Below are 21,382 nucleotides of genomic sequence, written 5' to 3' on the forward strand. Positions count from 1 at the left end.
TTCAGTCCGTTAGATTTGTTTTCGATTTTGAGGGCCTTAACGATCACCAAATTGGCTGAAATTTTGCAGAGATGATCTACACAAGATGATCTAGATATGTCTAGAAGGAAGTTTGAGGAAATTCGATCTGGAAGTGGTGCAAAAATGGAAATCCACACCTGAGAATTCCTGTATATATATATATATATAATGTGTGTGTGTGTGTTATTTTAACTATATCGGATATTGTTGTATTGTTGTATCACATCTCCTATTATGATCCAAGATGTCAGTTTTTAATGGCACATAGACACAGACATATGTGAATATGCATGTTTACAAATGTACTTTCTAGTTGCTATTTAGTTTAGTGAATATGAAAATCGGTGCAGTAACTGTGCTTGAGATGATTTGACTAAGTATACATCCACATAAAGAGAAATCAATAATTCTCATATATATGGGGTTTACCTTGCAGATTAGAAAAATCATTCTTCAAGGTGTTTCCAGGATTGATGTCTCCAGGGTCATTTCTTCCATTATTTCCATCTCTAGTGGACTTGCCAAGTGAGTTTGATTTTTGTGCTCACACGTTCATTCTTTGGATTCCTCTTATTCTTTGAGGGTGCATCATCTATTGACTCATTTTTAATCGCATAGCTTCCACTATCCTAATCCCTTGTTATTACTTGAGGATCAAAATGTTGGCCATAAAAAAGAATTAGAGTTCTCAAGCCACATGTGGAGTCCAAGTCCCCACTACTTAGCGTATGAAGTATGTGGTCCTTTTGCTTCTGATGATTTGCAATCATACAGTTAATCCTCAGGATTAAATCTAAAAATTACAACTGTATACAAAAATGGTCATTATGCTTAGGAGAAGGATGAAATAAATGGGATTTATAGATATTCTATCTCTTTTCGATCATAATCAATTTATAATTTTCTTATTTCTTCTAAATTTTTGGTTCCCTTCTCCCTTTTATTAAAAAACGATAAAGCTCTTTGGAATCAGCATGTCCTGTTATATTGGTCTTGGTTGGGCGTGGTTTTTGACAAATTTGTTTTCCTGAGTTTTTCATAAAGGGACTTCAGATTGATGATTTTTGTTTCAACTATGGTAGCTTTGGTAGTGGCATTGGAGAAAGTAGAAAAGAGCTCAGGATCATTGGTTGGAAACAGCATAGCTTCAATGCAGAAGAGTTCGGCTCCTGAGGTTATTGACTGTTAAAAAGTTGCATGAGTTTTTCCACACCCATATAAATGATGAAATTAACAATACACACTCTTATTGGATGCAGATGCTGCTGGCGCTTATGGATGAAGCTTATACCGGTTCAACAATAGGAGATGGAGGGGGAGATTCCGAGTCAGAGGACACTAATGCAATAGATGTTGCTGACCCTCTGTTCCTCGACCTTTTAAAGGATGAAAATGATGGCATCGCTGTAAGTGTTCTTTTCTCTCTCTGATACCAAAGGCACATTCACCTTATTTTTATCTTCTTGTCTTAAATGACTAATGGGTGTGGTGACATGCTTTTAAAGCAGAACAGCGTTTATGTGCCTCTTTTTTGTCATTCCAACAGAATCCTAATGAAATCTACATGATAAAAGTTTACATTTTATTGACATGGAATTATTGAAAGTTACGGGCATGATCGTTTAGACCCATTTCATGACTTCAACAAAATCCAAATGAAAAATGCCCTCATAAGATCATGGGTTGTAATGATGGAATTAAGTCAAGTTCTGGACATCTTTAAGACTATTACTTGGGTTTTTATTTGTAACTTTTGACGTGGAATTAAACTGTGAAGTATGTTTAAACTGTATATTAACATTTAACATTTAAATCAGCCAGAAATATCCAAATCAATATGCTTATGCTTTTTCAGTGATGGGATCATATTTTGTTTATAGATTTTCTAGAAGATGCTCAAATTACATTTTTGTTATATTTCAGGAGCGCCACTTGACCTCTCCTGGGATAGTTGCAGCTTTACAGGCTGCAATAAATAACCCTCGATCCAATAGGCTGAAATATATACTTCAGATGGCACCGCGGCTTCTTGATCTTTACTTTGCTATAGCATTACGTGATGTCAACAATTGTAAGTTAACCTAGCTCTCAAAAAAAGAACGAAAGAAAGGAAAGGATATAGCTCTGAGTCTAACATTTGAGTTCCCTATTAACTCATTGTTTAGGACCTAAATTTGTAAGTTAACCTAATATATGCAGAATGCTTATATAGATGCTTACCTCATATTTAATTCTCTTTCTCATGCCAGCTTTGATCTGCGCATTGATTCCCCTACTCATGTCTAGGAATGGTACAATTTTTCCTGACAAAGTTTATTCTTATGAGGTGTGTATTTAACTATTTTTTTTATGTGTTTTTCTGCTGAGGTTGTTCTTGTGGTCATGCTCGTTGGTTTTCGGTGTGTACAAACCATATACTGTTGATGCTTAAAACAGACTTATTGTCTCATGCACTTCATTTAACTTGTTCTTCTAAAGCATTCAGCCAAAATGATGATTGGTGCCTTTGTTCAGCATGATTTTCTATTTTGAAGAACATGAACGACTTATTTGCAAAATCATTTACTTGTATTTTAGGGATAAAAATGATGATTGGAGGCTTTGTGCAGCATGATTTTCTCTTTTGAAGATCATGAACGACTTATTTGCATAATTTTTATTTACTTATGCATCAATTTATCGGGTCAAGTGGTTTTCTTGGTACTCTGGTATAAATTGATACTGTATTTTAATAATATATACATGTCCAAATATGGCAAAGAATCTGTTCGTATCTTGATTGCAAACAACACACACACACACACACACACACACACACATATATATATATATATTTCAAATCCGGAGGATGGTTTTAGAATGATGATCCAACTGTAAAAGTAATCAGAACCAGTTGGTATATGGTGTGTCATTGATGCCTATATTACACAATCTTCTGGCTGAATGCTAAAAATCTGATCACAAGATGCTTGCTCTCTTATTTGTCACTCTGAATTATCATTTTTAACATATGAGAGCTTTTCCAAGATTTGGAGATTCTTATTTCTGTGAAATTATGAATTTTTATATAGGTCCGTAAGAGGCTTTTAGAATTCATGCTTGCCGCCTTTCAGCGCTCCCCAGATTTTATTGCGCTTTTGAAGGTAGTGCTGGAAACAAAATATTTGCTTCTGTTACTATATGCTCCAGTTTCCTGTATATGTCTGTTGCTTTCAACTATTAGCAACCATTGGCATGTTTCTCAAGGCTTATGAGGAATGGATTTCTATTTTTTTTCCTTTTTCTTCGGTCGTAGACCTTACATTGTTTAAAGGGAATAATAGAATACTGCCAGGTAATAGAGACCTTCATTCTCTAGGTCTTTTTTCTACTGTTCTTCACTGATAGAGTTCCAATTTGATTTCAATCATTGCAGAAGCCTATAATGGACAGGCTTGCAGAAGCTTATAGTGGACAAGCTTATGACAGCCCTGAAAAGGTCAGTTGATAATTTCCCTTCTTTAAAGTGGACAGGTATCCTACTTTTTGTTAAATCTATTGCCTTATCACAGGAAGAGTTGGCATTACAATTGTGTTGGGCTATTGGAGAGCATGGTGGGGGTGGAGCATCACACAAAGATGCAGCTCGTGAGCTTTTTGAGAGTTTAGAGCTACTCCTATATGAAAGCCTTTCATCTAGGTACAGATAAAACAGCCTTTGCTTACATCTGAGTTCAGATGTTATCATTTCTGAGTTTCAGATGTTAGCATTTCAGCTACTCCTGAATTTTTCTTTTCTTTTCTTCTCCCGTGCTCCCTTTTGAAGTCGTGTAGGCCTGCGGCAAGAGTCTGCCTTGAGCTCAGATAACCTAACTTCAAGAAAGTCATCACAGTCAAGGCTTCTATGTTTTGTTATTACAGCCATTGCAAAGCTGGCAACCAACCACCGTGAATTGCTGCCCAGGGCTCGCTTTTCCTTGAGCAAAGTTAGTTGATAGTTTTGAACTTTTGCCCTACCTGAATAATGCCTCTATATTTGCGGCTACAAATATACATAAGTTCAGTGTGTTACAAAGGGGGTTGGAATTTCTTTATAGTATAATTTGCAGGAGAAGTTCTCTGTTGTCAGCTAACATTCAGTGTGTGGTTGTGTATCATCAGGTAGTTAGGTCTCGGATATCGGATGTGAGGGTCTGGAGACGGGCTTGTGATTATTTGGGTTTAATAAATGAACCTGCAATTGCCTCTTCTGTTTTGGGGCCTTCACGACCTTCACATGGACAAATGCAGAAGCCAGGTACTGTCAAGTGGAGCGAGGGCGCAACAAAGATGATTGCACATATTCCATTCTATATCCTCGGTGAACAAGAAGGTCAGGATTCTATATCAGAACCTTTGAGTTTACTTAAATTTCTAAATAGTGTGAAGCATCCTACATACCATGTCACCTTTTCTTTGTTCCTACCCTATACAGAAAAACAATGCACCCTTAACTATTTGCTCGAGGCTGATATATATAAGAAAGATATAACTAAAAGAAATCCTAGCTAGCATCAGTTACAAATTTTGTCCACCATTCAGTCAGCTACAAGATATCCTACTATCACTTGTTTATCATGAATTTTACTTTTACCTTCTTGCAGGTCCACCCTTCCATGATTTTTTCTTTTCAGATGTTCTTCCAAGATGAATGGTGCCTAATTTTTGCAATTTATTGAGTTTTTAACATGTATTGTTAGTCTGTACTTAAAGATTTTCTGTTGTACATTATCTTGTAAAGTGCATTGCCCTATATACACAAGTTCCATAGCTTGTAAAGTACTATCTCTATACTTGCTGTGTGGTGTGTACACAGTACCTTAACCTAATTGGCACGTGAAAAAGAGAGGCCATCATTTTCGTGATTTTAAACATGATTAAAATGATTTAAAATATACTTCACGCAAGGAGTTGTTTGGTGACGACTTCTCAAGCATTCATCTTTCTGATGATCAAGCTTTGAGATTGTAATAGAATATAACATAAACTGGTATTTTGCAACTGATGATGATTGCTGGTTGTTAAACATAGTTGATAATTTCCTTTCGGTTGAGGAACTTGGGTAGATTATGCTTTGGCCTGCAAATTATTTGGGTGCTTGTGAGTTTAGTATCTGGTTTGAATGATTAATTATCATATAACGCTCGCTTTGGCTGGCTTAGAATTTAAGGTTGCTAGTATATGCAAGGCACTTGTTTGTAGGCAAGGTTGCGAGTATATGCAAGATTGCTGCAATGTTACTTGTGGCATATATTCAACTTGAGGCAATCAACAAAATCCCTTGATTCAACAATGAACCTCGGTTGTTTTTGATGGACTATTGAAATTCGACTTTGCAAGAGTCAGCAGAGTTCCATCGTGAATGATCTTCCTCATAGCTAGACAAGCAATTCCTTGCTCCTATCCTTGGAAAACCATTCAGAAATGGCTGATATACAGCATGAGTTACTTGTTTAAGTAACGGAGAGCTCAATGCTGCATGCTCGAGAAGAGATTGTGAAGGTTGGTGCCTCATCAAGTACGTCTTCTCTATGAACCCCTCGGATAATGGCTCGTACAAAGTGAATAGTTATACTTCATCATTCATAAGAGTTCCTCAAATGTCCCAGTACTATCCCTGAACTTGTTGAACATGCTTGCAATATTACCAACCAATAACGCCTTAAAAATTTCCTCACATTCCGGTGGAAATGAAAATATAGCACAAGTCTTTGTCATCAATAAGCAGCAATATATTATTATGCATGAACTAGAAATGAAAATTACTTCCAAATGTGAATTACTTGGGTGAGTTGGGTGTGGTATTTTGACTATTTTCAGCTTTACATCTAACTATTCTCATTTCTGTTGCTACTTGGACATTTTGGGAGAAAGTTCTACGCTACATCAGTATAGCTACATCACATCAACCAGACGTTCGATACAAAAAAGTAGACTCCCCAACTCCCAAATTAGTTTATTAATGCACATAGTCCGTCTATCTCTAAATCAAAACACTCAATACACTATAGATAAACTCGTCTATTGACATGAGACATAACGGTTCAAAATAAGCACACCCCTCATTTGTACCCTACCCGGCAAGCTAGTTCTTGTGCTACAATTGTGTGGGACGTATAACTGTATAAATTAAAATCAACGGCACTCAAGTTTCTTTTTAGGTGATCGTGATCCGGTAAAAGACTACTAAGAAAAATTGGCCAAGCTGGGCTCGGGTCGGGTCAGGTAGCCCACTGGAGTACAAAGGAAGAGTCGGAGGATATAAAAGCACCGTTCAAACTGAAACCACAGAGAAACAAACCGCTCGAAAATCAATCAAACGAAAAAGAAGGAAGAAAGAATGAACCAGAAGAATGAGGAGACTAAGTTCAGTGTGCTGTGCAGCCTCTTCAATTGGATCCAACGCAGCAAGACCTCCGCCCTAAAGCGCTCCAAGTTCCGCAAATTCCTTGACAACTTCTGCAAACCCTCCGACTACTTCGCCGCAATCCGCCTCGTTCTCCCAAACCTCGATCGCGAGCGCGGCAGCTATGGCCTAAAGGAGTCCGTCCTGGCCACCTGTCTCATCGACGCCCTCGGCATGTCCCGCGACTCCGACGACGCCCTCCGCCTCATCAATTGGCGCAAGGGCGGCGCCCGCACCGGCGCCAATGCCGGCAACTTCGCTCTCGTCGCCGCCGAGGTTAGGGTTTCAATTCCGGTTCCGATTTGACTCTAGAATGTATCTTTGGAATTTGGTGCTTATATGTTTTGCATTTGTGTTATTTGTGATGATCAAGGTGCTGCAAAGGAGGCAGGGACTTAGTTCCGGTGGACTAACGATCAACGAGTTGAATGAGTTGCTTGATCGTTTGGCTTCGAGCGAAAACAGGTGTGGTGCTTTAGTCCTAGTTCTTAATGAGCTTGTAAATGTTCATTGTGACGCAACTTATTGCTATTATTGCGGTCATTTGAGCATGTTGATGAGCAATTGTGCTTGTTTATTTGTCTGCTTGTATCAGAAAGTCTCATCATTTTTGAGATGATTGTGTTGGTTACCCTTGGTGTTGCTATCCAGAACGTCTATTTGCTGTATTAGATAAATTATGTTATCAGTAGACAACACCAGGTTTCAAATTAGGTTTATGTAGCCATGTAGGTTATCCTACTTAACCTGAATTTAAGTATTACATAGAGTTCTTCGGCCTTAATTTGTGTTCTCTACTCATTTTTGTGGATGATTTATGTATTCAAATGTATTTTGTTATTGGAACATAGTTCCTTATATATGATTGTATGCTCTTACTTTGCTTTGAGTATATATTACCACGACATACTAAATAGATTCAACCATGTGAACAGGACTGAGAAGACTTCAATTCTTACTACTTTGGTACAGAAGACAAATGCTCAAGAAATGAAGTGGATCGTCATGATCATCCTTAAAGGTGTTCTCTAATGAGGTCCATGATGTGTGTTTCTTATCATCTTTCTATTCAAGCTTCAATTCTTTATGTTTCTATATTTTCTTCAGATCTGAAATTGGGAATTAGTGAAAAGAGCATCTTCCACGAATTTCATCCAGATGCTGAAGACTTGTTTAATGTTACCTGTGACTTAAAATTGGTTTGTGAAAAGCTGAGGAATAGAAGTCAACGACATAAACGACAGGTCTGTAACTAATATAAAGAAACACTGATGTCTCTTTTGAATATTTTATGGTATGAAATTGTTTCCTAGTATATAATACTCATCACTTCAGGCTGTATGTAGTACTCATCATTTCAAGGTTAAATAAAAAAAAAAAGAAAATCTCTTCAAGCTACTAGAGAGAAACTGTTTTAAGCCATTGATGTATTCCAAAGATTTAAAAACTATCTGTCAGTTTTGTGAGTTGCTTGTGAAAAAACCATCTTAACAATATCTCCTTTTAACATCTTCCCTTGGTGTTATAAATATCTAATTGAAGTACCTAATGGAGAAGATTTCTTCTTTGTATTCTGGTGTAGAAAATGCTTAAGTAGAGCCTTGTATGTCAATTGCAGGACATTGAAGTTGGAAAAGCTGTGCGACCGCAGCTAGCTATGAGAGTTGGTGATGCAACTGCTGCATGGAAAAAGGTTTCATACTTTTAAATAACTGTTAAAAAAAAATGCACACTAACATAAAAGTGATTTGAGTAAAATGGGGACAGTGTACAAACTAATAAACTTATTTAGTCTTGTTTTTTTTTTTTTCCCTTTCTAGTTTCATGGAAAGGAAATTGTTGTTGAGTGTAAGTTCGATGGTGATCGCATTCAAATTCATAAGAATGGAGGTGAAGTACATTACTACTCGAGGTAGAGGCCACTCATCAAAATTCACAAGTGTTGCTTAATATTTACAAGTTTGAATTCTTTATCTTGGAGATATTATTATACTGACCGACATGCTTTAGCTGTCATTACAATTTTAGCACACTAATTTGTAAAATGGTGTTTGCCATATGGGAGGACTACTCCAACAGTAATTTTTTACTTTAGAGATGTTGTATCTAGTGAAATGCCAAATCATGTTATTATATGTGATAGTTTTTGAGACCTGGAATACTTAATATTTTTGGTAATATGTTTTTCTTGTGCAGGAACTTTTTGGATCACTCCGAGTATGGACATGCAATGTCAGACATTATTATACAAAATGTTCAGGCTGATAGGTATATATCTGTATCAACTTTCCATTTATGGCTGCCTATCTCTTATCTCTTGTATCCCTAAAAGAATCTATACCAGGTATGGGTATGCTTTGCTTTTATTGTGGTCCATTTCCTTTCTTGGCTCGTAAGTGTAAACCCCCTGAAAAATTTCTCCATATTATCGATGATGATCCCCTTTCCGTTGTTTGTTCGGTCTTTAGTATAGTAGAAAAGAATCAGGCTCGTAGGCTGTAGTAATTCCTGTATTTTCTTGCCATCATAAACCTGGCATTGTATCAATTTTAGAATGCTTTCAGATCCTCTTAAGCCAACACGATGTAATGCATAAAGTGGCTGCTTTGTCCTTACCCATATGTGAAACTACTTAATGAAATGCATATATTATTTTTGGTCAGATTTCATACATTTTGGCATGAGTGACCACATGCAGTTGCTTATTCAGTGAATTTGTAACTGTTCTTCCTATTGCAATCACGGTAGGTGTATTCTTGATGGTGAGATGTTGGTCTGGGACACGTCTCTAAAGCGTTTTGCTGAGTTTGGTTCAAATCAAGAGATAGGTTTCTTTCTAATTTTTAGTTTTTGAATTTTCTTTTTCTTCAGTGAATTATTTTTTTTTTCTTGTAATTTCTTATTTGCACATTCTGTATTGGCCATATATAAAATTCAGTATCCTTGTTCAACAGCAAAGGCAGCGAAGGATGGACTTGACAGTGATAAACAGGTTTATATATTTTTTTTTCATTTCAATAATTCCAAGTTTATAGAAAGAACCAAAGTGGAGTTCAGCTAACTCTCTCCTCTCCTCATGCAGTTGTGCTGTATCCTTTTTGTTTGAAGTTGAGGAGGTTCAAATTCAATTTTTTTTTTGGCGGTGGTCTGATCATTCTGATGCAATAGCTGATGAAAATCATAGAATGTTGCAAATCAAGCATGTTGAAGGTCAGTTACGAAAACAGATGAGTTTGTGCCTTGATGTGACATACTAGATGTTGCATTCGATATCCTTTATGTTGGAGATACTAGTGTAATTCACGAGAGCTTGAAGGAACGGCAGGAGCTTCTCCAGAAAGTAGTCAAGCCTTTGACGGGTCGTTTAGAGATTTTAGTACCTAATGGTGGCCTTAACACTCGCCGTTCTTCAGGTAACACCGTAACAGTGTCTTTAATATTTTTTTAGGTTTTGTTCAATAGTCAGAAATTCACCCTGTGCATGCTAGTGTGACTGATCAGATTAGGTGTCTACTTATATATATATATATATATAATTAGGGTGGTGCTATTCACACTACCTTTTTTTTTGTTTTTTTTTTTTTCTACTTACATATAAAATTTAGGAATATAGAACATATTTTCTCATTTTCTTGGTGCTCTGTGGGCCTCCCATTTCAAGCTTGGATCGTTTTGTTGTAGGTGAAATCATGCGATGCTTTACTTTAAGTTATGCAGTTTAAGGATCAACCCAAACTTCAGTTTTGTTCCTATGAGTTATAACCAAACATCGTTGTCCATTATGACATCTTGTCGTCATAGTACTTCATGATTCAGTTGAGTTGATGTGGTGTTGACTTCAGTGTTTGATTTATGTACTCCCAGAGACATGGATGATGTTTGGATAATGTTGTGGATTGGTACTGTTTAGGTATTTAGGAAAACAAGTTCCGGCTGTGCATCCAGACCATGTTCATTCTGTTCTTGTATGGGTGGTATTTGGAGTGAAAGTCTGGGACCAGATTCTGGAAGGCGTCAAAATTATTTTTGATAATGTGTTAGAATTGAGGCTGCCAGGCATTCTCTCTGTATCTATCTTCTAAACTGACACTCTTCTAAACTGTCGCAACTCCCAATTACTATCACTTATCTGTGGCCTTTAAAGTTTTCACATGGTATAAGCTCTCTCTCTCTCCTTTTTTAAAATATGTGACTGGTTAGACACTCTTCTAAACTGTCACAACTCCCAATTACTATCACTTATCTGTGGCCTTTAAAGTTTTCACATGGTATAATCTCTATATTTGTGCATGCTATATTTTGTATAATATCTAGCTTGTTATGAGACTTACAATGGCTCTTGCCAGTGAGTTCTCTACGGGGAATGAGTAATACCTCTTTGGAGGAATAAAACCTCTTTGTAATTACGTGTCTTGCCTGAGGATCTTAACTCGTTATTTGATCCAACTGGGTCAAGTAATTTTTTTTTGTTTTTTTTGTTTTTGTTTTTTCCACAGAGGGTGTTTCTGTATTTGCATTTTAGAAAGGGTGTGCTATTCACACACCGTATTTTGCTATTCACACACCCCATCTATAATGAGAACCAATCATGAAGCAAATAGGGTGTGTGAATAGCAAACTACCCCTTAAATTTGCTTCATGATTGATTCTCATTAATCATCATAGATGGGGTGTGCGAATAGCATCATCCTTCAGAAATTAAAGGATGATGAAATTCAAGATGATGACTTCAAACGACACATATGTCTCTTATATCATCTGGAGCTAGAGTGATGGTTGACATCTTCAGTCTAGAAAATTCCTGGCATATGAATGCAATACCAACTTGTTTTTCTTGAGAGTTTGTAAAGATTGTCAATTAATTGAACATTTCATGTTAGATCTCTTATATATACATTTGCTGGTCATGCAGGCGAACCTTGTTGGTCCCTTGTTGTTCATACTGTGGATGATGTTCAGAGGTTTTTCAAAGAAACCATAGCGAACAGGTAAGCATCTAATGTTCCTTTTAGGTACAATAAATTAAGTCTTGTAGCTTTGAGGCCCAAAGTACCTTCAGCTTATATAGGGACAATTTCTCTTTATCAAATCTTATTTGGGAAAACAAATTGGTCAAGATTGATTTTATTTGGTTATTGTCTCATTCATCTTTCTTTTTCGGTTTACTTCTTTTTCTTTGTTTTTTTTTTTTTTTTTTTTTTTCCACTAGCATCCTGTTTCGCTTCTGTGTTTATTAACAGTACCCTTGGCTTACATGCATTTGACACCGTAGGCTTGTTATTTGACAATGCTTTGGTATAGCAACCGTTATTGAAAGCCATGACATAAGTTTCCAATTGTAGCTTCTGTGTTTCATAACAGTACCCTTGGCTTACATCCATTTGATACTGTGGGCCTGTTATTTGACAATGCTCTGGTATAACAACACTTACTAAAAGCCATCATATAACTTTCCAATTGTAATTTAAAATCCGAGAATTCAGAATTTATAGGTATATATATGTGATCAAAAAGTTGGGCTAATGCTCAATCCCTCATATAAGTCATAATAAGGGATCCCTTAGTGGAAGGGCCCTGTATATATATATATGTGTGTGTGTGTGTATATATATATATATATTTATATATTAATGTCAAGGATGAATCAGAAGTTTATGTGAATATATGAAAAAGTAGTGCTATATCATTTTCCCACATTGCATGGTTTAGTTGCTTATGCTCAAGCTAGTTTGAACCCAAGGATTATCATATATTCTTCAGATTCCAGTGTTTTGTGTTGGGCCTAAATAACTAGAACTATGAATTGGAAACTATTATAAATCACCTTAAATTCGTGTAAAACATCACGTCCATATGATATATTACATGACCGAATCGAGCAACTATTTCTTGAGTTCCTTATTTCTAGATTCAATCCCTGTCTTCTTCTCAAAGAAAGTAAAATTAAAAAAAGAATCAATCCCCTGTCTTCAATGGGTAGAATTTATTCTTAGCGCTCCATGTCTTGTGCACTTCATCAGATTCATTTGTTCATGTCTCATGTAATTAGTTGTTTCCTCGAGCTTAAACATTATTCTTGTCCTTCAGAGATGAGGGGATTGTTATAAAGGACCTTGGTTCTAAATGGGAACCTAGTGATCGTAGTGGAAAGTGGTTGAAACTGAAGCCGGATTACATTCGGGCTGGTTCTGATCTGGATGTTCTGATAATAGGTCTGTTAATTTTTATTTGCTTCAGAAGCAACATATTGTATTCCTCATATCGTTTATAGTTGTTTAATTAATTGTTCATCTACCTATTTTAGGAGGATACTATGGTTCAGGGCGTCGTGGAGGGGAGGTGAGTTTGCAGTCTTTTCAAATTTTCTAATATCTCTTTTGTGTATATAACTTAACAGTTCTCTCTTAGTTTCGCCGTGTATCTGTCGTCCATGTGAGTCGTTATGAGAGACAAGATGTGATTTAAGGACCTTAGGAAAGACCAATCCTTATGGCTATGTATATAGGTATTCGTAGTAAACGATTGAGTTCCATTGATAAGATTATCATTCTTGCAGGTAGCTCAGTTCTTGGTGGGTCTTGCTGAACGTCCGGTTGCAAATACTTATCCAAGAAGGTAGAATTGTTTAATGATTACTGTGTCTATGAAGATTGATTGGCTTCAACTACTAAAGTTTAGACCTGCAACTTGGACTGTATATTCTCTTATTTAAGGAAACTTTTCCTTACATTTTCTTTTGTAGATTGTTCTGATAGCTTCCAAGGGAATATCATATTGTCTCTTCTATTTTTTAACATATGTGCATATATCGATGTATATATGATACAATACATTGGGTGGGATCCCTACCTGGGCTTTTTTTATCCTAGTGTTTAATAAGAATTACGCTAACCCATGTTTAGCTTGACGCCACTCTTTAATTGAACAAGTTGACGTTTCCTTAGGTTGGCCTGTATGTCACCTATTGACTCTTAAATAGTAAAAAATCCATAGGTTGTGGATCCATCATGAGCATGTTTGTTGGGGCTTTATGTTGTTGGGGATATACTTTGGATACTAGAGAACCTGAATCATTTTAAGTGCTTATTATCTTTGTATCTACTGCTGGTAAATTTAAGTCTCTGATCGAGTTTTTATATTGCAGATTTGTATCGTTTTGTAGAGTGGGTACTGGACTTACTGATGAGGAGTTAGATGCTGTGGCAACCAAATTAAAACCTTATCTAAGGTATTATTTTTTAAGAAAAAAAAAACTTAACCACAGTTGTAGCTCCTCAGGTTTATCCAAGGAAATATCCAATGAGCAACATGAAATTGCGCATTGAAGCAAGCACGACAGCTTGTGATCTGGTAATTTCTTTGATGGCTATTCAGCTTATGGTCTTGGACCAAGAGATCAATACCATTGGTGATTTCAGTAGTTTGGTAATTTAAGGACCCATCAGTTTCATGGACATGAACGAGAGAATGGTGTTGACTAATGCTTGGAGTTGATGTGGAATTTTGGCAATCACCATTCACTTGTACTAGGACTCTACCTTATTATGACAAAATACAAGGAATCGGGTCTTGTTGTTTCTTTATCTGTGCAAATATATATTAACCTGTCTCTCCGTCTCTCTTTCAGGAAGTATGACTACCCCAAAAAGGCCCCACCAAGTTTTTATGAAGTAACGAACCATTCAAAAGAGAGACCAGATGTTTGGGTTGAAAGCCCTGAGAAGTTAGTATGATTTTTTTTCACTATAGGTATGTTTTGTTATGTTTTGATTTTCAGCATATACTTAAGTGTTTTTTCCATTGTGTTGCAGATCAATAATCCTTTCCATAACGAGTGACATCCGAACCATAAGGTCCGAGGTATGTCCTATATATGCACAAGTGATTAGTGATATATACATGAAACTGTATTAGGAAGATCAAAGTGTAGGTTATTTTATTACTTGGTCATTAATTGGTTGATGGCTGATGAATTCATGTAGGTTTTTGCTGCACCATACAGCCTGAGATTTCCACGTATTGATCGAATTAGATATGATAAACCTTGGCATGAATGCCTTGATGTGCAATGTAAGAGGATAAAACTTATTTGATATGCATCTCAGGATTCTAGTTTCGCTTGTATATTCCTCATTTATGATCTAGGTTTCCTCTCTATATGTTTAGTTATGGTAATCAAAGATGGGGTTGGCTCTTAGCTATTTAATGGTTTAAAGCTGCTGTTTACTTTTAGTTTCTTGCATTTGCAGCATTTATAGAGCTTGTAGATTCAGGTAATGGTACCACACAAAAGGGGACAGGGACAGATTATGGTGGCCTGCAGGATGATAAAAAGAAACACAAGAGGATCTCTAAAAAGGAAGAGAAAAGAAATCTATCTCTTGTTCCCTCTCATTTAGTTCAGACTGATGTTTCTGGTGTCAAGGAGGACAGCTTAATATTTTCAAAAATGATGTTCTGTATCCTTTGAGGTCTACACCTTAACAAACAACAAAATTCATCTCATTATTCAATCACTTATCTTACTGTCTTGTAAATTATTTCTTTTTAACTTTGTTGTCCTTGACATGTTCAGACTTTGTTAATGTGCCTCCAACTCATTCTCTTGATTCCTTGCACAAAATAGTTGCTGAGAATGGGGGTACTTTTTCGATGAATTTGAATAACTCAGTCACCCACTGTGTTGCAGCTGAAAGCAAAGGTCTCTCTCTCTCTCTCTCTCACTCACTCACATAGAACTTCAACTATAATCAATAATTGTTCATTTGACAGGGATTAAATATCAGGCAGCAAAACGTCAGGGAGATGTCATTCATTTGTCTTGGGTCTTGGATTGTTGTTCTCTAAAGAAACTCCTTCCTTTACAGCCAAAGTAACTATCTAATCTACTGCGTATTTGAATAATGCAATTATTTTGATGGTCTATGATATTCTTTTCATTTCTGGTGAAGGTACTACCTCTCAATTTCTGATTCTTCAAAGAAGAAGTTAGAAGAAGAAATTGATGAGTTTTCTGACCCGTATTTCTGGGACCTTGACCTTGCAGACATGAAGCAGGTAACACAAAATTCTTAGTGAGTCTTAAGACAGTGAGTTTGCTTAGACTTGAAATAATGTGGTTTTAGATGATGAGGTAATTGTTGTATTTTATTCTTGCCAGCTGTTGAGCAATGTGCCTAGATCAGAGGATGCGAAACGTATCAACTATTACAAGAAAAAATACTGTCCTATGGAGAAATGGTCTCGATTTCACGGCTGCTGCATTTGCTTTAACTCATCAATTCATTCCCTGTAAGATCTATTGGTCATATCATGCTCTTTTGGGACTCACAAATTATATTAGTCTTCTTTTGTTTTTTTCCTATATGTCAAATTGACATTGGTTTCTTTTGTATTGGTCTTTTCTCAAAAGGAAACCGGATTGGGAAGTCATGTTAGGAGTTACAGTACGAAGGTTGAAGATTGAAGTTCTCATGGGTGGTGGCAGAGTCAGTGATAATCTTGCTGATGCCACCCATTTGGTACTCTTGTCAATTCAGGGGTGTGATGTGGGATTCGAAACCTTATCGCAAAGGTAACCGAGTAACATATGGCTCGTAAAATTGTAACTGTCGTGGATTAGTTAGGATCCTGTAATGGAGGATGATCACTGGCATTTCATTTCGATAAATAAGATATGTGAACATGATAATTATTGACATAACTCTTTTCGTTGTTTGACAATCTATTTACACCTCAATTCTTTTCAGCTGTTCTTGTGCATCAGAAATTAAGCATGTCTTTGTAGTAGGACTTGTAGTGTCATTATCCATTCGTTTCTCAACTCGACCACATGGTTTATGCATGTGGTTAGTAGTTTACCTGAAGGTTTAAGTTGCTTAATGATACAGGAAGGCTTTATTAATTATCTAATGTGATGCTTAGTGTAATTTTGTTGTAGTTATTATTCGAAGAGCTGAGTAGTTTTCTCTGTTCTATTCCCTAGTTCTGGGTCATTTGTATTTCTCTACAGTTTTTCCCATTGTCCTCACCTTTCCTCATTACAGCTGTTCCTAACCTTTTTTTTTTTTTTTTTTTGTTATCGCTCTCTCTTTGTTACAGTTTGACTGAAGCGGAGAAGCACTTTTTGCATAACAAAAGGTTGCATGTTGTTGGACTGCAATGGTTGGAAGACTGCTTGGAAAAGAAGCAAAGATTACAAGAGGAATCATATAGTTTGAAACCCTATGGGTGGGAAGAATTCAACATCGAAGAGTGGTGAGTTCTAAATCTATCAAATAATATTTGCACATGGACGTTGCATGTCCAATGACTTCTCATTTTGGACAGGTTAGTGAACTTAAAAGATATGAGACTTACGGTTGCTCATTAGGTGAAATAGGCACGATGTTTTACCTGGTTAATGTGCAGTTGACTTCATTATTTCTAGGAAATGTGCTTAATGTAGAAAGTTCTCTTTATTTTTATTCTTGTTATCATGTCCTTAATTTTCTTTGTCCACTTCATCAATGGAGACACTTTCGGTTTAGACTATCAGTCTATTGGTGCTATGGAACATGGATAATAAACATATTTAGTTATTTACTGCATGAAGTTATCAAGTTATAACATAGTTATTGTACCAATTGCCAACTGTGAGAGAAAAATAAATTCCTTAGCTAAATCCTTATAGCAGTCTTTTTCATAGAGCAAATAATCTAGCATAGAGAATCAGTTGGGTGGGGCATCTCTTTTTACCTGCAGTTTCTTTCAAACCTATTGTTCATCTCTGGTCTAGTGTAAGTAGGTAGGAGTGTGTTATCTTATGTGATTATCTTAATCTTTTATTGTCTTGGTCTTTCTAGTAACCATGACATGGTTTTAGAAGAAGCGCCCAGTGATAATGTGGAAATTCAGAAGGTTCCTTCTGCTTCTAAGAAAGGGAGAAACAGAGGCAATGCAGCTCAAGAAAACAATGGGATCTTGCGCTCGCCTGAGAGGGGTAGCAAAAGGAAAAGAGGAAGACCTGCTGGCACAAACAGAGGGAAAAGTGGTGCCACCCAAACTCGAAGAACACGGGCACGTATTGGCAGGAAGCCTGCTAAAATATCTTTCCATGAGTCAGACGAAAGTGATTCTTATGATCATACATCATTTAAGGAAGACGTTGATATCGCTGAGGGAACACATGAGATGGTAGGTGACAGAAGTTTAGACATGCAAAGAAATGAGGCAATGAAAGATTCTACATCATCACAAAGTGGTAAGGCAGCTGAACAAGAGGTTGTTGCAGACATAAGATTCGATGGCAATTCTGTTAAATTTCCTGAAATTGAAATGATTGAGAAGCATAATAGCCAAGATCAAGATAACAAGGAGAAACTCGAAGTTAATGATGATCCAGTTCAAGCCATGTTGCTTGGTCTTATTCCCAGTCTTGGAACAAAGAATGCTCAAACTATGAAAATGAGTATTGAGTCTGAGAAGCCACCTGTAGATCTGATTCCAAGTCATGGAAAGAAGAATGTCCAAACCACATCGCATACTAGTGCCGAGGATGACAAGCCACCATGTGATATAGTTGCAGAGCCTACAAAGAAAAAGAAAGTTAGCTATAAGGATCTTGCTAGTCAGCTACTTAAGGATTGGTAAATTATTGACTATTTGTGTACCTTTTCTTCTGTATATCTACTTGGGAATTAATAGGACTTGATGGAAGTTGATCCTTTTGTTCTAAAATGACATGTTTATATGTAGCACATTAATAGCAAGGACATAACTTCCTTCTGGCGGCCTGGTTTTGTGGAAAGGAATCAAAATGGGAATTCATAGTTTTATGTTACCCAGTCCCACACTTGAATTTATTATCCAGTGAACACCACTCCATAATACACAGATTATTCGGATAAATTACGTATCTTGATACAGATAAGAGATTTTCAATCTCTTCAACATGAGGAGCCGGGAGTACTTTTGAAAAGCATATCACTAAAAAACCACACTTCCATATAAACATTAAATTTTTCTTTTGGAATTGCCAATTATACAATACAAAGCGTAGTTAATTGAAAGAGACAGAAATGACCAGAAAAGTTCTATCTTCTATCTCACTTCATCAAAATACAGTGTTGGAATACAAAATATGAAAAAAAATTGGTCCCAGGATCTATTTTGTGAGTGACGTTTCCCAGGATCACCATCCATACTTGGCTTGTGTTTCAGCTTTTGTAAGGAAGCCTCTTGAACGGCGCTCTTGAAGTTCCATCTCCTTCTGCTTCATGTCAAAGTACAGAGAACCAATCTGATGCTTCCTCTTATGCAGCTTCGTTGGCTTCCCCTTTGCCGAGACAGGCTTAATAATAAATAAACAAATAAAGATGTCAATGCATAACGTAACATAAAAGTAATGTTACTACAGAAACATTATGAAACACAATAGATAGGACCATGAGTCAGAGTTCCTTTTCTTGCTGAATGAAAGTTGAATCAGTACAGTGATTTAACAGTTGAATGATTCTGAATATCTCTAAAATTAGTATTACTACGTGATAAGATCTCTCTAGAATTAGTATTACTACGTGATAGTTCCAGGTACGAGATGAACAAGGTGCAGTGAACTAAGTGATGTCGTGATGGAATATGAACTGTGATACTTCAATGATGAACAAGGTGCAGTGAACTACGTTATGAATTATGAACCATGTGATACTTCAATGTAGAATTGTACAAAGTTCCATAGATTTAGGATAGATGTAAGTAATGAACAAGCTGTCAATCTATGGGGACCACGAGACAAAAAGTTCAACCTAACTAAAACTGAAACTTACAAGTCCTTGTGGCTTTAGGGCATATGATGGTTTATCATGTTATAGATTATTCAAAGTTCGTCAAGTTAGGAATAGGTGTACTTGGCAAAATCCAACAAGTTGACTTGTGTTGAAAACCATGTCATAAAAAATATATGAAAAAAAAAAAAAAAACCATGTACACAAATGGACTCGATCCTACAATGGCCACCCATAGACACTAAGCCTCTAGAGAACCATGCATCAGGAGACCAATGCATAACAAATGGACTCGATCTACAAAACAATGCACCTCCAAACTGGATAATTTCTACAGAGCAAATCGATTACCCAAAGACTACTCGCACTGCACCAAGGAAAGATCCCAGTATCATGAAACAAACCCTTTTCCCATCTGACAAGGTCACACGCTCTTATCAGAAATTAAACTTGTTGTCTAGCCCCTGGAGAAGTCACAATTACAAAGTACAGATTATCTTTATAGATTGTTTTCCATCAATTTTCCTTTACAAAATTTCAAATGTCTTAATCCTTCATAGGTCTTCATACAAGAATCCAGACATAAGCCTAGATCCAACAGAATCCTTTACCCTAAGTCCTACCTGATGCCCAATACTATACTAAACAGCACTATACGTGGAAGCGCATTTCTGAGTGTAGTGTTTCAACTGTTTTTGAACTGTGACACTTTTCATATTATACATTGCTAGAACCCTACATTTATCGCCTCATCATGACCGACTCAAGGTTCCCAACAGCAACTATCTAAAAGGTAAAACCTCTCCTTGACGCATCCCACTTGATTGACCATGTTACATTGGCGCAGCTACTACCTTAATGTTTGTATTGCATTTTCCAAGATAGACGCACAGGTCATTAAGTTACTAGGTTACATTTTTCCTACTGGTTCAGGAATAACGCATAAAGAGTTTGATGTCCACAAGAAAATAGCGCATAAAATACAACTTACAAACAAGCAAAAAATAGGTAGACAGTCTTGTATAATCTAACTTAATGGCAACGAATGCGAAACTAGCTAAAGATATCACATCCTACAAACGAACAAGTAACACAAAACTAAATAGCTCATGTATCTCAAATGCAGAGGAAAATTTATCCATGGCTTTGATTGGGTAAACTAACTTAGCAGAGGAGGATATATGAAACATACCTGGTAAGAAGGCCCAAAAGCAATCCCGGTGACCTTGGCTTGGTCCTCCCTCGGCCGATTCTTCATCAACTCATCCTGCTTAACCTCAAGTATTTCAGTCGGAACATCATTCCTCCTTCTCTTCCCACTCACTCTAACACCAGCATCACCTGACATACCCATCACCGCAGCTTGCGACCCATCTGCCCATTCATTCCCATGCTTTCCAGCATAACCACTATACCCACCATAACCACCATAGCTCAAAGCATCACTGCCACTAACACCAGTTTGTAACTGAACCCCCGAATCCACATTATGATCAACACCATATTGGTAACTCTCATAACCACCATAACCTTCATAGCTCTCCACATTCGGATCGAAATTCGAATTATCATAACTAGCTACATTCTCATTCTGATCCAACCCCACATCGCTCTCCACTTTAAACGACGACTCCGTTTCAACAATGGCTCTTCTCCCGGAGCCTGCACCAGAACCCAAACCGGAACTCACACCCAGCGTTGCGGAGTTCCTCGGCGCCGGAATAGCCGACAAGAACGACGTCACGGACTGAGGCTGCGCCGACGAGGCCTCCGACGCTTTCCGCCGCCGGCGCTCTTCTTCCTCATTGTCGTCGTCGTCGTCTTCGTCGAGATGGGTCGAATTGGCGAAGATGGGAGGCTTGAACTGGACGACCCTTTTGGGGATTTGGAGAGAAGAAGAGGAATTGGAGATGGGTTTGTTAGGGATTTTGGGTTTGATATCTTGGGGTTCGAGTTTAGGTTTGGGGAGAGAAGAGAAAAGGGAGGATCTTGATGTGGGTTTTGGAGGAGGAAGAGAATTGAACAAGGATGACGGTTTGGGTTTGGGGAGAGAAGAAGAAGAAGGAGATGAAGGGTTTGGGGGTGGTTGAAGTTGGGGTTTTTGGTCTTCTTCTTCGTCGGAAGAGGCGTAGCTTGCTAGCAGAGAGTCCATGAGAGAGAGAGAGAGAGAGAG

The 21,382-nt window shown here is 37.2% G+C and overlaps 3 protein-coding genes across 3 annotated transcripts in view; 2 read left to right on the forward strand and 1 right to left on the reverse strand.

Moving 5' to 3' along the window:
• The window catches only part of LOC101295991 (AP-5 complex subunit zeta-1-like), a 7,642-nt gene extending 2,551 nt beyond the window's left edge, over positions 1-5,091 (forward strand). The window contains exons 6-16 of the mRNA XM_004296447.1: positions 458-546; positions 1,104-1,195; positions 1,281-1,427; positions 1,945-2,092; positions 2,271-2,347; positions 3,093-3,164; positions 3,437-3,499; positions 3,573-3,700; positions 3,827-3,986; positions 4,162-4,372; positions 4,644-5,091. Coding sequence (XP_004296495.1) covers positions 458-546; positions 1,104-1,195; positions 1,281-1,427; positions 1,945-2,092; positions 2,271-2,347; positions 3,093-3,164; positions 3,437-3,499; positions 3,573-3,700; positions 3,827-3,986; positions 4,162-4,372; positions 4,644-4,690 — 1,234 coding nt within the window. The 3' untranslated portion in view covers positions 4,691-5,091. The remainder of the gene's footprint in view (positions 1-457; positions 547-1,103; positions 1,196-1,280; positions 1,428-1,944; positions 2,093-2,270; positions 2,348-3,092; positions 3,165-3,436; positions 3,500-3,572; positions 3,701-3,826; positions 3,987-4,161; positions 4,373-4,643) is intronic.
• A 1,288-nt stretch (positions 5,092-6,379) lies between these two features.
• On the forward strand, positions 6,380-18,260 carry LOC101303509 (DNA ligase 4-like). The gene is made up of 27 exons (XM_004297859.1): positions 6,380-6,721; positions 6,819-6,910; positions 7,381-7,466; positions 7,553-7,689; positions 8,064-8,138; positions 8,266-8,357; positions 8,642-8,713; positions 9,194-9,273; positions 9,400-9,437; positions 9,528-9,534; positions 9,703-9,858; positions 11,358-11,433; positions 12,533-12,657; positions 12,750-12,784; positions 13,002-13,060; positions 13,590-13,673; positions 14,073-14,168; positions 14,257-14,305; positions 14,428-14,515; positions 14,695-14,904; positions 15,021-15,146; positions 15,218-15,317; positions 15,397-15,502; positions 15,606-15,736; positions 15,858-16,019; positions 16,547-16,702; positions 17,290-18,260. The coding sequence occupies exons 1-27, from the start codon at positions 6,380-6,382 to the stop codon at positions 18,074-18,076; spliced, it is 3,567 nt and encodes a 1,188-aa protein (XP_004297907.1). The 3' UTR covers positions 18,077-18,260.
• Positions 18,261-18,410: 150 nt separating this feature from the next.
• On the reverse strand, positions 18,411-21,382 carry LOC101296277. The gene is made up of 2 exons (XM_004296448.1): positions 20,402-21,382; positions 18,411-18,776 (listed from the first exon to the last, which is right to left on the reverse strand). The coding sequence occupies exons 1-2, from the start codon at positions 21,359-21,361 to the stop codon at positions 18,618-18,620; spliced, it is 1,119 nt and encodes a 372-aa protein (XP_004296496.1). The 5' UTR covers positions 21,362-21,382; the 3' UTR covers positions 18,411-18,617.

This window comes from Fragaria vesca, linkage group LG4, assembly GCF_000184155.1.
Source record: "Fragaria vesca subsp. vesca linkage group LG4, FraVesHawaii_1.0, whole genome shotgun sequence".
NCBI lineage: Eukaryota > Viridiplantae > Streptophyta > Magnoliopsida > Rosales > Rosaceae > Fragaria > Fragaria vesca.

Bases quoted from the DNA above. Each gene is read 5' to 3' on its own strand.
- LOC101303509 (XM_004297859.1), top strand. From the start codon at position 6,380: ATGAACCAGAAGAATGAGGAGACTAAGTTCAGTGTGCTGTGCAGCCTC. The intron at 9,274-9,399 runs GTTTCTTTCTAA...CTTGTTCAACAG, and splicing joins TGGTTCAAATCAAGAGATAG to CAAAGGCAGCGAAGGATGGA. The intron at 14,169-14,256 runs GTTAGTATGATT...ATTGTGTTGCAG, and splicing joins TGGGTTGAAAGCCCTGAGAA to ATCAATAATCCTTTCCATAA.
- LOC101296277 (XM_004296448.1), bottom strand. From the start codon at position 21,361: ATGGACTCTCTGCTAGCAAGCTACGCCTCTTCCGACGAAGAAGAAGAC. The intron at 18,777-20,401 runs GTATGTTTCATA...TTTATTATTAAG, and splicing joins CTTTTGGGCCTTCTTACCAG to CCTGTCTCGGCAAAGGGGAA.